The 13646-nt window shown below is 37.9% G+C and overlaps 1 protein-coding gene across 2 annotated transcripts in view; it reads left to right on the forward strand.

Annotated features, from left to right (window-relative positions):
* gab2 (GRB2-associated binding protein 2) overlaps positions 1-13646 on the forward strand; it is a 36854-nt gene that overhangs the window by 3283 nt on the left and 19925 nt on the right. For both annotated transcript variants that reach the window (XM_085380066.1, XM_085380067.1), the window contains exon 2: positions 11219-11519. In XM_085380066.1, the coding sequence (XP_085236192.1) occupies positions 11219-11519 (301 nt within the window). The remainder of the gene's footprint in view (positions 1-11218; positions 11520-13646) is intronic.

The following is a 13646-nucleotide window of genomic DNA, read 5'->3' on the forward strand; positions in this document are numbered from 1 at the left end:
TTTAAGAAGAGAAAATCTATTTCTTCCTAAATAGATACTTTCAGTATTGACATGTGTCGTGATAAGTTGTCTATATTAATCACGCACAGTGTGACTCACACTGCATACATTAAAAACTGTCTTTCTTGCTCTCTGGCTGATCAAGCTGCTGTTTGCTAAACTCTCCCCATCTGTCCGTTGTTGTATCTGACATCACAGACGTGTTTGTTCAAATACAGTAAAGCGCTGCTACATTCCAGACAGATCATATCGGCAAGGTGATATCTTTTGCGTCTTCTTTCTCCCGCTTGCCCTTTTAAAAGGCTGTGCACTTTTTCCCTTGTGGATGGCACGCTGCAGAAGAGAGGAAGAGAGATGAGGGGAGTCGGTGAGGTTTAAAGGCAGGCATAGCAGAGCAGCAGCCTGTGTCCCACTGTCAGCTGCCGGGTCTGCTGTTGTTTTGCAGAGGGGCTTTGGGAAGTCCTTGCCCTTAGAGGTCAACTCCAAACACCTCCCAGTTCCTGCTTTGACAGACAACCAGCACTCCAGACATTTTCCTTGTTCCATCTCATCTGTGGGCCTTTTCCCCCACAACACTGGGGTGGCTTTAAGTGACACTATTGATATCTAATGATTTTTTTTTTTTTTTTTGCTAAAATCATTAGATATGTTCACTTAAAAGAATTCTTGTGTTTGACCTGTGATTTTTGTTTTGTTTTGTTGTTGCTTTATAATCTGTTCATTATTTTTAGTTTTGCTTGGTGGGTTATACTGATTGTTCTATTATATATTTTGTCTGGTGTTCTTTCATTGGCAGTCCATTAAATGAAGTGAATGCAGATTATAAATATATATTTATATTTTCATGGTCTGATTTGAAACTTTCTTATGCCATACTCTGCTTTGCCATGAACTCGTAGAATGTAATTCTACCAATAGCAGATGCCAGACTTCCTTTGGATGGTACCTACAGGAAGTATTGCAAAAAGTCCCATGACAGGAATAGTAATTAAATTGGTGAGTCGTACATAAATGCGTTTCCATTTATGAAAGCCTTAAGAGCCGAGCTCAAAATAGTGTCCTTCTGAAGGAAATTGGAACCTATTGATTTTTTTCTTTTTTCTTTTGTGATTTGGACTAACAGTGAGATCGTTTATGCTTTTTTGATGACATTTAAGAAAGCGCACATGGTTTAATATAATGGTTCAAATAAAAATGAGTCAGACTACAACAACTTTGATTATAAACAGTTGACCGAAACAACTCTCGTGGTTATTCTGTTTTCATTTTTGACCCAAGTGGTAAAAGCAGTCTAGGAAAAAAATGCACTGACGTCATCTGCAAGTTGTGCATGCATAAACTTTATGCTGGTTAGTTTCATGTTCACCCACGTGTGGAGTTTTTTCTCCATTTAGAGGAATCTAGTTTCTGTACTGATTAAATCCAAATGTAGAATAATTGACACAAATCACACGTTTAGTTCAAACTTAGATGTCATATGACTATCATTAGATCGTCTTCCTGAAGCAAGTGAGCTGTCATGCTGTTGTCACCTGCAAACGGAGGCATACATCTAAGTATAATTCAAGTTACGCCCACAAGTTAGCATATTTTTAACATTCAGTGAAATGATCTGATTATCAATACCACACACTGAGATTAAGGTAGGATGGGAAAATGTGTATTTCTAGCATACATTTGAGTCAGCAAGCAAATAAGTAGGTGGTTGTTTTTTTGTTTTTTTTTTAATAACAGCAGCTTGTTTTTCATATTGTCACACTTCTTTGGATGTTCATTAAACTGTGGGATCTTAAAGGTGTCGTTCACTGAAATTTCAATATTAAATATCTTCGAGAAATTAGTGTGGTTGATAGTTCGAATGAGCTTCGAGGAATGCACCCATGTGTGGAAAAAACAGGTGGGAGGGCACTGGCCAAACTTTTACCAGTTAAGAAAGTTTTGTAGGGGTTGTTAATGTGTTTATACTATGAAATATAAGTGTAGTAAATGCTTTAAATATGCCAAAACACAGGCTGTTGTGTCTCTGTTTTATTTGAATCTCATTGCCTTTGGGCAGTACTTTGTAGGAGTTTGAAAAACAAAGTGACTTTTGGTTGAGGTTGTGGTGCAGGTGGTTGTGGCAGTCATAATGAAAACAGTGACAAGCACGCATATGTTTCTGTATATGGCATTGGTAAATATTTTTCTTGAGGACATTGTAATACACTGGAAAAAAACAAGTGTTTTGTCTAATATTTATGATAAGATCACGTGTTCTAATTCTGGCTACTTGTATGGGGGAGTTTAACACGTTTTATTGATAACAATGCTTTTTTTAATAATAGATGATTTTCACATCATTCTAAGTCACATGCTAAAAGAGTTAAAGACAGAAAGACAAAATATTAATATTTGAATAAATCAATTAAGCTTAAGCTTTTTCTAATCCAAGCTTTTACTTCATCATCGCTACATTCGCACCTCACTTAGGCATTTCTGTCATACGAACATCTAGACATGGATGAGTCATTGCATGCTAGTTATAGGAACTGAAATTTCCAACAACTGAGTTTAGATAAGAATAAACTAATGAGCAATGTTTGTAACCAGTGTATAAACATAGACTTCTAGGACACTACACCACAGAGCTAACATTAAAACCTGATGCCTAATATTTTCTAGCTCTCCTTCATGCTGCCAAAAGAGCTTTAATCAGTTGAGACATGGACATGTGTCTCCTGGGAATACCCTGTGGTGTCTGGCGCAGGGACATTGACTGCTGGTTATGTTTTGGGGCTTCCACAGTTTGGGCCTGTTCAGGTGCATTAGCTGACGCTCGACTGGATTGAGATCTTGGAATCTGGAGGCTTGGTCGATACCCCCTCCCTGAGCTTGTTCTGTTTTGTTTTTGATGGGGCAGTTAATTCTGAATATCTCCTCTTAGTATCTTTACTTGGGCATTTTGTTGAAAAATTCAGAAATTGTATGTATTTGTTATGTCAGTGTTGCTGAAAACAAGTTTTTGGTTCCCACGGGTTCCGTTTCTTGTTCATGCTTAGGCAAAAGACAACGTGGATAATGATATGACGTCCATTACGACTCTATGACGTGCTGTCCAGTCACAGGAGCATGTTCAGTGAGAGGCTGAGATTACCTAAATGCACCACTAAACGACACAGGAAATCATTCCTGCCAGTAGCTATCTCCCTGTACAACGTCTCCATCTAATGCACAGTGCACAGTGCAATAGTTACACCCTTTTGCACATCATCTACAGTGAAAATAAGTTTTACAGTTTTCTATATATATATTTAATTTCTTGAATATTATTGTTATTTATTATTATTATTATTTTTGTGACTTTTTAATATGTTGTATTATGTAATTCTGTTCAGTCTGTTACTGGAGCAACTGTAACCACATGATTTCTTTAGGGATCTTCACCATGATTATTTCTGGCACAAAAAAAGTCAAGATGATAAAGCAAATGTTAAGTATTTAGCACCTATCTTTAAATAATATATGTCTTTTAATACAGTCATTGATAGCTCTGGATCAGGTCTGTCCCTGATTTGCTGTTGCTGGACCCAGAAACCTGCCAAGTGTTTATTTTATTTTTGTCTGTTTTCATCTCTCTGTGCTTTTCTTTTCTTTCTTCACTTTCCCAACTGGTCCAGGCAGAGGGCCACCTCTCTGGGTCTGGCTCTGCTGGAGGTCTCTTCATGTGAGAGGAAACTTTTCTCCCCACAGTCATGTTGTGCTTGCTCAGAGGGACTCGTTGATTTTCTCTGTGTAATATTGGGGATGTAAAGTTTTAATGTAAAGTTAACCGGGATGTTGGGAATTAGTGCCTTGTAAATCTAATTTAACAACTACATTTATTCATTTTAAGTTGTAAAATGGTCATTAAATGCGCCACTTATTAAATGTACTACATTGGTGTCTTTTTAAATTATAGCTTAATTAATAGTATTTTGCAAATCATCTGTCTGCTGCCTTAAGTAAAGTTCATATTCAGGTTTTGTCCAGTCTTAAAGGTTATTTCTCCCAAATTTAAAAATACAAACGCTATTTCACACCACGAATTATAGCAACACGGCAAAGTGGCTGTATATTTTTGATTCATACAAAAAAGAAATTCTTACCATTAAGGCAAAAGGACCATGAAAACTGAGCACATAAAAATAATAGAAGAACTTGTAAAACTTGTAAAAAAAGAAAAAAAGAAAAATTGTTGGTCATTAAAAAGCAGCATCATGAAATTAAAATGCTAATTTTTTTGATCATCTTATTCTCAAACAAAACAAACAAAAAAATACATCTATATTGTGTTGCACAAAACTTTCAGTAAGACCTTGACAAAAATGTCGGTGGCTGACTTCAGTGACGCACATGACCTCATAGACATGTAGCTTGCAAATCCATTTGAGTGATTCTCCAACAAAAACCTCACTGTGGTCAGATTTTCTCCTTGTATGGAAATGTTTCTGCTCACAGGACCACTTCCATTCCAGAGACGTCTAATTCACTATATATAAGATATATAAAACCACCTTGCAAGGAATTAGAAAGATCAGGAGATGTTCGCAGCACATTCGCGTAGACGTGTACAAGCTGACGCAGATGGCAGAGGAAGCAACACAAAGAGTTCTGATTAAAGATAATGCTTCTCGTTAGTTAAACTGTCAGGGTGGGCTCATCTAAATAAGCCCAGCCTTTTTCTGATACGGAGACATGGCGAGCGATTACTCATTTTCATAATGATGCAACTGTTCAACCATCAATTGAGGCTGATTATATCTACAGAGAGCTTTTTAGAGGTTGTTTTTCAAAGGCTGTGTTGCAGATTTTGCAGATCATCGCCCCCGTAAAGCGAGTGAATGAGAGCAGTAGGTACCAAATGTTGCATCCCTCTTGATCATCGTCACACCTGTGCGATGAGGCTGTCTGTCATAGTGATGTGATGGCGTGGTATTTGGAATCCTATTTGCTAAAATGTTATGAAAGCTCAAAGGTACGAGGCTCTACTCTGCATATGAAGTTGTGTTCAGAGGACCTAGTCTGTATTTGCAGTCTCTAGCTCACCTCTGACCTTTTATTAACTTACGAGAATTTATGGGCATGTTTAGGCCTTATCTTTATGTGTTATGTATTCCAGCTGCTGTCCTTCCAAGGCTAGTGTTTTGACTATTGGGAAACATGAGTGGTTTGATTTAAATTGCAGGAGTGCTCTAATGCATTTGCTATATTCCCCAGTAGTTTATACTCACAGAAACTCTTCTGTTTAACGTTTTTTCATGTTTACCTTACTGGGCACAAGGCTGGGACAAAGCTGCGTCCCACTCTTCTCCACTCAGTAAATGTAGCGGCTAACGATGCATACTGTTGGCACATTTTGTTTGTAACCTAAATTTATTGCAAGTGCTCCAGAATGTCTTTTATAAACTTTGTCTGCTTAGCATCTTACTCAGAACCCATGTGAACTCTACAGCTTCCAAAGAACCATTTGTGGCTTATGTAAGATTATATAAATGGATGTCGTATAGATAAATACAGATGAATGGTACCTTTTAAGCACAGACAAGACAAACTTACTTTTAGTGGATTATCATTCTCCTCTCTTGCAGATTGAGTACCTCATTGTTTTGTTTTCTAGGAGTTTTCGAGAATAATTCAGATTACGCTGTGTTTTTGTGCTGTGTAGATGGCCGTGTGCTATTCTTCAGCTTAATCTCGATCACATTCCCTCACTTGCTCAAACTCCAGCCTGCTCCTACAATGTGTTGTTATGTGTGACCTGCTATTGATTGGGACTGGATAATCAGGGCTCTGTTGTCATTGTGTATCCAGCTTTGTCTCCTCTCGCATAAACTGGAATCACAAGTGTTTAGGCATTTACTCACAGAGTCACGGTCATTTTAACCATTGTCCTTCCTAATTCACATGTTGCAAAGTCATCCTCACTGTTGTTCTTTTGTTGAAAGATTTTTCTTTTAAACCATAATCAAGCAGCATGTGACAGGCACAAAAATTAAAGTATTGTGTATTAAATATTCCTCCTTCATTTCACTGTTATAGGATAAATATGGGGGGGGGGGTTTTGTAGGAGGGCTACTATAATTGACAGTTGCTTAGGATGAGTGGAATGAAAAGCTACATCATGCTAACACTGTATGAGCACTCCTTGTTGTCTACTATTATTAATGAATTTCACAAATAAGATTTCATGGGAGGTAAAAGTGACCAGCGAATCCTGTTTATCACTTTTTACTTTACTTCACTGGCAATGAGCAAGCACCTGTTTGTTTTCGTGCCGTCTCTCAGGTGTTTTTAGTGTGTGAGCGCTATTAAACAAGGGCACGCCGGCCGAGGTGTCCAATTCAGCTTAAACCAAGTAAAGATGACATGATGTAATTCCCTTTTCCACAATATGACCATAATAAAAGCTGGTAGTAGATTAGAAAATGTACACAAAGACACGCAGGGTGATTACAGAGGGTCTGCTACAGCTCTACAGTGCCAGTGTTTGTGCAGCTGTGTAGTGTGTGTGTGTGTGTGTGTGTGTGTGTGTGTATACTACAGCATCCGGTAAACCAGAGGAGGTACAGTCAAAGAAACACAACCTGTTGTCTCTTCTTTCACTCCTTTAATAGTACCAGATGTAAACAAGACTATTCTAACCCCTAGCTTGGATAGCATAGTCATGACTGTTTGCTCATGCACATTTAAAAACATGTTGACTGATGTACGCCATCCAGCCTGTTGACACAGCCTACTACTAACCACACACTATGTATATCCGTAGTGTTGTAAAAGGCACACCTTAGATAATTGTTTAGGCCACGGCCATCTCCAAGTTCATTAGACGGTGTGATTGGCACTGCGAGGCTCTATTTGTTCGCGTACATCAGACAGAGCCTGTTTTTACTGTGTTTTACAGTAGACGAGCCAGTACAATACATTTTTGGATGACACTGTATTTATGATGCTAAGTTTGATATAAAACACATACCAGATAACTGCGTCCTCCTATTTCTGTGAAGCGGGAGCTTATTTCTGAGTTGGTTTGTTTTCCTACACAATTGGTTTCAAAGTCTGCCAAAAAAAACATCCTAAATAACAAAAGGAGCCAGCAATATTAGCTAGTTTTAGTCCTATTTTTAGATGCAACCACAGTCATAGAATTGTTTTGTATGGTTTTGGTATTGAGTGTTTTCCTTCCTATCCATCTACAGTACATGCACACATTGTCTTTTGTATGCCGCTGCTGTTTCTGTATCTGTAGCCAGCTGCCATCAGCACAGGACAAACGACACTGCTGAAACAAGGTAATATCAAGCTTTTATTGGATGATCGAATTGAATTCTTGGAAGCCTTAAAGTGCTCATGCAGGGGGGGTAAACTTTGGCTGTTGTGCTTTCACTAGCATTAACATTTTTGTGTTGTGCTTTACACAGGACTGTTGTCCTGTTTTCTGCTTCTTCTTTATTAGACTTTGACTTGATGAAATAATACTAGTACATGGGAGATGCCACATGTCCTGTATAGTTTGCAGTACATTGCTCAGACAATGGTGCAGCTCTCTGTCACCATATTAGTTTTGAGTGTGATCAGTGGCCTGGCCTAGAGCTCTCTCACTGGTCCCATGAACTACCCGGTCTAGTTGTTAACAAGGGCGTTATTTATGGCATTATTTCTGTGCTGAGACACCACCCGCCCTTTTTTTTTTTTTTTGCTAAACACTGATGCAGCTTAAACACATCCCTCATCCAGCTTAGAGATATGGGAGAATACAGACTATTTTACAGCTTCAGCCCTTGTTTCCCACTACTTACAGTGTGATTGATGTGCTTAGACATGCTCTGTAGTACAGGCAGTGGGGTGAGTATGCTCGTTTCCTTGTGTCTTACTCCCTTATGATTCAGTTCACTGGGAAAGAGGCTACAGTGCCATTTGCATTATTAAGATAATATTGCATTTCGTGGGAAGCTTAACATGATGTGTAACTGTTGTTTTTAGTCTTCCCCTTTATTTTATGCGAGTTGTGATTTGTTCGTAAGCAACAGCTTCATTTTCCAACAACTGAGTAATGTTCTGATTAGCATAAAGATTTCTAGATAAATTTTCTTCACTCTGTTGTTGAGAGCTGTCCTGTTTTAATGTGCTGGTTGCAACCGAGGGATACCAGGAATAACCCAACTGGGTTGCACTGACCTTTTGAAACTGGGCAGTTCTCCAGGTCTCAATTAAGTGATGCTCTGTCTTTCCAGAAAAGGCAAAAATATTTAAATGGGGTTCGCAAGAGTTATGGAGATTTTTTTAAATGCATTGTAATAGCATTGAATCAAAGAGCTTTGTGGAACTTTGTTTTTGTTTGTGGTTTTTCTTTTTTCTTTAAATGGTGCTCTGCTTGGTTCTTTTGGAGGAGTGTGATAACTCCCCTGTGTTTCTATTTCTGTGAAATAAGTTCATACGCCAGCAGAAGCATTTAGGTGCAAATTTGAGGAGTATCACTGCTGACAGTTTCCACACAACCTTTGTTGTTATTATCAGTATCAGTAAACATTAAAAAAAACATCTCATAGCAAGAAATGACCTAATACATGTTTCACAGTATTACATTTCATGAAGATGCTGCTGATTATCTTGTTCACACTTCTTTCTACTTCCTGAATATGGGGTTAGTGGTACAGCAGCACAGCTGTACTATCAAGACTATTAAGATGATACTGCCTACAGCTTTTATCAGTTTATCAGTCTGAAAGAAAATAAACAGACAGTATTGCAAACTAGTACCTCAGGAGAACTTCAGTTAGACGCCGAATATAAGATAACAATCTGCACTTCCTGGAAAAAAACAGAAAAGAGTATGTGTTCAAGAAAGAATGTCAAAATAACCATTGGTATGATGACATTTGTCTCAGAAATGTACTTTATCGTAATTAAACACCACTGTTTAACACATTATTTTGTGAAACATTTTAGAAAGTAAAAAAAATGGGAACAGCTCGCAGCAAATTCATAAAATAGCAAATCTAAGGGATGCATTTGGTTAAACCTCTTTAGAAAGATATATCTTTGAAATAAATTTGAAGGTGTCAGTTGTGCATCTGATCAAAGAAAGGTAGTATTATGCTCTAGGAAGATCATGACACAAACATATATTAGGTGGAACCAATACGCGTAGAATTATACAGTTCTCAATACTCATTTTGATACCACAACAAAATTATTATTATCCCATGTGCTTAAAAATGTATTTATTTAAAGTGTTAACATTATACTTTGTTGACAGGGCACAGAATGAAATATTGGCCTACTAATGTTACTACAAGGTGTGATATTAGTTACATTGCATAAGGTTAAGCATTTTGCTTTTGCAAACATTTTAGCCTATGGGACATACTTCATTTCACGGTGGTAATGTCAAAGTAGGATAATACTTTAGTTGTTGTTACTGAAACTCATCCACCTTGAACTGTTCGAGCAGATCTGGGTCCTGGTGTTTTTGGTGCTTTGCTAAATTAGTAGTACTTTCTCTCTTGGTCTCAAAAGCTTGATAACATTGGTTACCTTTTGCAAGTCAGGCATCACCCCATGGCCATTTTCCTCAAACACAAAGTACTTCAATACCTGACTGTGTCTTACTTTCAGTGAGTTGGGGTGGAGGTATTGGAACAGCTGCACTAGTTGCTATTTTCTACATGTAGTTTTGGTTGTGCCTTTTGAAGGTTTTTTTTTTTTCCTACTTTGTGGGCGTGCTTCTGGTTTTTCAGCATCTAAGCTTTTTGGCTAAAGGTGCTAAATGGCATCAAGAACATGCAGCCTGCTTTAACGCCTCTTAGAGAAGTCGAGAAGGAATATCATGTTGGATTTTTTCCAGGTCTCTCAAAGGGCCTGTGATTGATTGTTCGTCTTAGTAGTATTCAGTCTAGGTCGTTTTGTTGGACCAGGCATGTAGGCCGGCATTGCAGCAGCTCTCTCCTAAGTTTTACTTTTCAGCGGCAACCACCTTTTCATAAAACTAACAGGTCTAATCTCTTTATGGGTCCCTGTTGCTATCCATACATGTATTCTTTTTTTCTCTCTTTATTTCTCACATCACCAAAATGCTTAACTACTTCATTTCATTTGAGGCTTGTTTTCATGGGCAGGGTAAAGATATCAAAGCTATTTCATCCATTAATCTGACCTCTGCATCACAGAAGTAATGGTCTAACTAAATAAAACATTTAGCATACTTATTTTCCAAGGAGGTTAGGAATCTTTCTGAAAGGCACTAGAGACATCAGTACAATCCATTTTTCTGCCGTGTGTGTGTGTCTGTTTGGGGGGAGGTGTTAGCCTTGCAGCAGTGTCTGTGTTGATGGAAAGAGAGAGAGTGCTTGCAGAATCCTGTGTGTCAGCAGCCTGAACGTGAGACATTGCCTTGCAGAAGTGCAGTGCATCATGGCAAATGTCCAAAAGTCTCCCCCTACTCTCCCCAACCCTCCTTTACTCCTCCTTTGCCTTCCTGGTCTATCTTCCTCTTTTGTTTCTGAACATAGAGAACACAGAGTCCCTTTAGACAGCCACTGGAAAACTACATTCAACTGTTGTATTGAAAGCCATCGTTCTTCCTTTACTCGTTTCCATTTGATACATACAACAATGTTAATGGTGTGAAATGTGTGACATTGTAGTTCTCTTGTTATTATAGCTGTTTACATGATCAAATATGAACCTTTTGCTGCTTTTCGTGTGGTTACGATGCACAATGCTTATTTACTCTCAGACAAAAATTGACATTGATTTGCAGATGTGGCATGATTTTGATTGGACCGAAGAAGTGTGAATTACCAGTTTTTAAGGTGGCAGGAGGCTGCAGTCTGAAGCTGTGTTAGAGGAGCGCTGCTAGTCTCAGCCTAAGGAGGGATATCGGCACAGGAAATACGTTGGGAGAGAGCAAACACCTGCTGCCCCCTCACCCCACAGTGTCTAACACACATACAAACCACACATAAGCGTATGTGCAGAAATAGCTTTTGTCTTTTTGCGCAACGCTTACAGTCCAACTATATATTGTGTGTGTTTATATAAACATATATATATGTATATATGACAATGTATATATTTTTGTATATATGTCTGTATATATATATTTTTTTAAATAAAACTTTTGTATAATTTGGTATTTGTGTTTCGTTTTGCTTTGTTTTGTTCTGCATTCACGTTCTTACATTTTCAATCTCATTTCCAGGCATGGAAGAAACGCTGGTTTATACTTCGCAGTGGCCGCATGAGTGGTGACCCTGACGTTCTGGAGTACTACAAGAATGATCACTCTAAGAAGCCCATTCGGGTGATCGACCTGCAGTGCTGTGAGCAGGTCGATGCAGGCCTGACCTTTAAGAGGAAGGAGTTCCAGGACAGCTATGTATTTGACATCAAGACTGTAGACCGCACTTTCTATCTTGTAGCTGAGACTGAGGAAGAGATGAACAAGTGGGTCCGCTCCATCTGCCACCTGTGTGGTTTCAACCAGTCGGACGACAGCCACGGTAGGGAACAGAAACACAGTTGCTCATCTATCAGCCTCGGTTTCTGTTTGTCTTTCCTTCTATCCTCTTTTTTAAAATCTTTAATTCACTAAAATAAATCTCTGAGAATTTTACTTTGTATTGCCATGTATTATCTCTTGGGCTAGCCGAGACAATTAATTTGCTGTTGATCTGTGATTTAGTCTGCCTTGAATTCAAATTTTCAAAAAATCTTTTACAGACCAAAATAACCAAAAAACAACTCACTTAAGATGTTAAAGGGATGCATTGCTTCTTTTCTGCTTTTCAGGAAAGCTTAAAAACATCACCTAATGCTTTTAATAAATAAACACTCCAAAAATAATCATATAACAATGTATACAGTTTAATACAGTTTTATAAAGCAGAATATAGTCATCTGTCTTTTATGAATCCTCTGTTGTACTTTTGCATGTTATTTGAACTTTGAACAGAGATTTAACCACATAATGTCAATGGCAACATTTCTGTCAAATAAATAGACACATTGTCTGAGACTGATATAGATTTTTCCAATATTTTTTTTATTTTTAAAGAAATGGTCATCCCTCTACTTTTTTTATATCCAGAATGTTTTTTTTCTGGTTATGAGATATTTTAGAAGTTTGTTTTTGTTATAGATTTTGGTACCGCTTAAGTTACGATCCATTGTACATGTGAATGGATTGCTTTTATAGATGACAATCCATAGATCAAGATTTTTGGTGTGTGTAAAAATATCTCCATAGTTACAGTAAATATAAATATATATAGCTACAGTTACTATAGCTCATGATGCTCTGCATTTTTATTATTTTTATTCCAACTTATCCAGATTATATTCTTGCTGTTGTTTTCCCGCCATCTGGCAGCTGGTGGACGTTAGTCTTTGTGCACATGGTTGATCATGTGTAACATGCAATATGACCAGGTGTGGAATTAAAAACAACTAGGAAGAGTGTAATAATCCTCACATGATGAGGAGAGCTCTTTGGTTCACGTTCAATAATTATGAAAGTCCTGTGATGAATTTGAAATTGTATCAACTATGGCCAGCAGAGTAAGGCTAAGTGAGTGGGTTTGGAAAGTGTGTATGTCATGACAACTGCTGTAGTGAGTACAGCCTCTTTAGTGTGCGCACCACATCAGCCTTTTCACAGGGAAGTAACTATTTCGTTGTATTCACAGAACTATTTAGTCAGTGACAGTCAGGTTCTATTTTTATACTATTAGATGATAAATTGTAATTTAACATCCTTTTTTGTCTAAGTGAATTCTCTGAAAAGCCACTTGAAGGAATCTCGATTCCTGGTATTGTTTGTGCTTGAGGGTTTTCGTCTTCAGATAAACTCTGATTTTAATTAGCACGGCAAACTAGAACTAATAAGTACTTCAAGTGTTTTAATGCTGGAGATGGGCATGAAAATGTTTTTTCGGGGGATTTTATCCGATTCATCTTTCTTAAAAATTCTTGTGCTCCCATGGTTCCCCTTCATGACAGTACCGTTTGTCGGCTACTATTTTTAAGCTTTGCATTTGGCATTTCGGCCATTGCTGTCCTGGCGTTTGGTATTGTTTCTGAACTGAAAGTGACCATATTTGGTTTGGCTAGCTATGTGGAAGTCATGTTCAGTGTATGATTGGATGGGGTGATAATTGACAACAGCGAGCAAAATTTGATTACCATGAAAAAAATGGTCACGGGACTTAATACAGTCATGCTTCTGGCTTGTTTTCACAGCAGTACTGGTGGAGATGACAAAATTACTATAGGGGCCTAAAGTAGTGAAATAAAAGCTGCCCATTTACACTAATGTAAACCACTGAAGTGAAGATTTTATGACAACAAAAATAACCATTTACATGAGTTAAAGCTTAGCACAATACCTTATTTTTGCAATATTTAAATGCAAAATAACCACTCTAAATATTAGTAGCCACCTGTGGCTACAGGGTATTCTTAGCAGCTACACTGATGGCTCGCAGTCAACAGTACCTCAAAGAGTTACCGTGGTTACATAAATAACTGATATTGGCTAATTATCATGCGTGCTGATGTGCTGGGAGGGGCAAACAGGGGCTAAAATTGAGCATAACAATAGAATAGGTGTTGTAGCTATGTGTGATATA

The sequence above is a fragment of the Rhamphochromis longiceps genome, linkage group LG14 (assembly GCF_057381845.1).
Source record: "Rhamphochromis longiceps isolate RC_006_pf linkage group LG14, R_longiceps_female_GT1.1, whole genome shotgun sequence".
Taxonomy (NCBI): Eukaryota; Metazoa; Chordata; class Actinopteri; order Cichliformes; family Cichlidae; genus Rhamphochromis; species Rhamphochromis longiceps.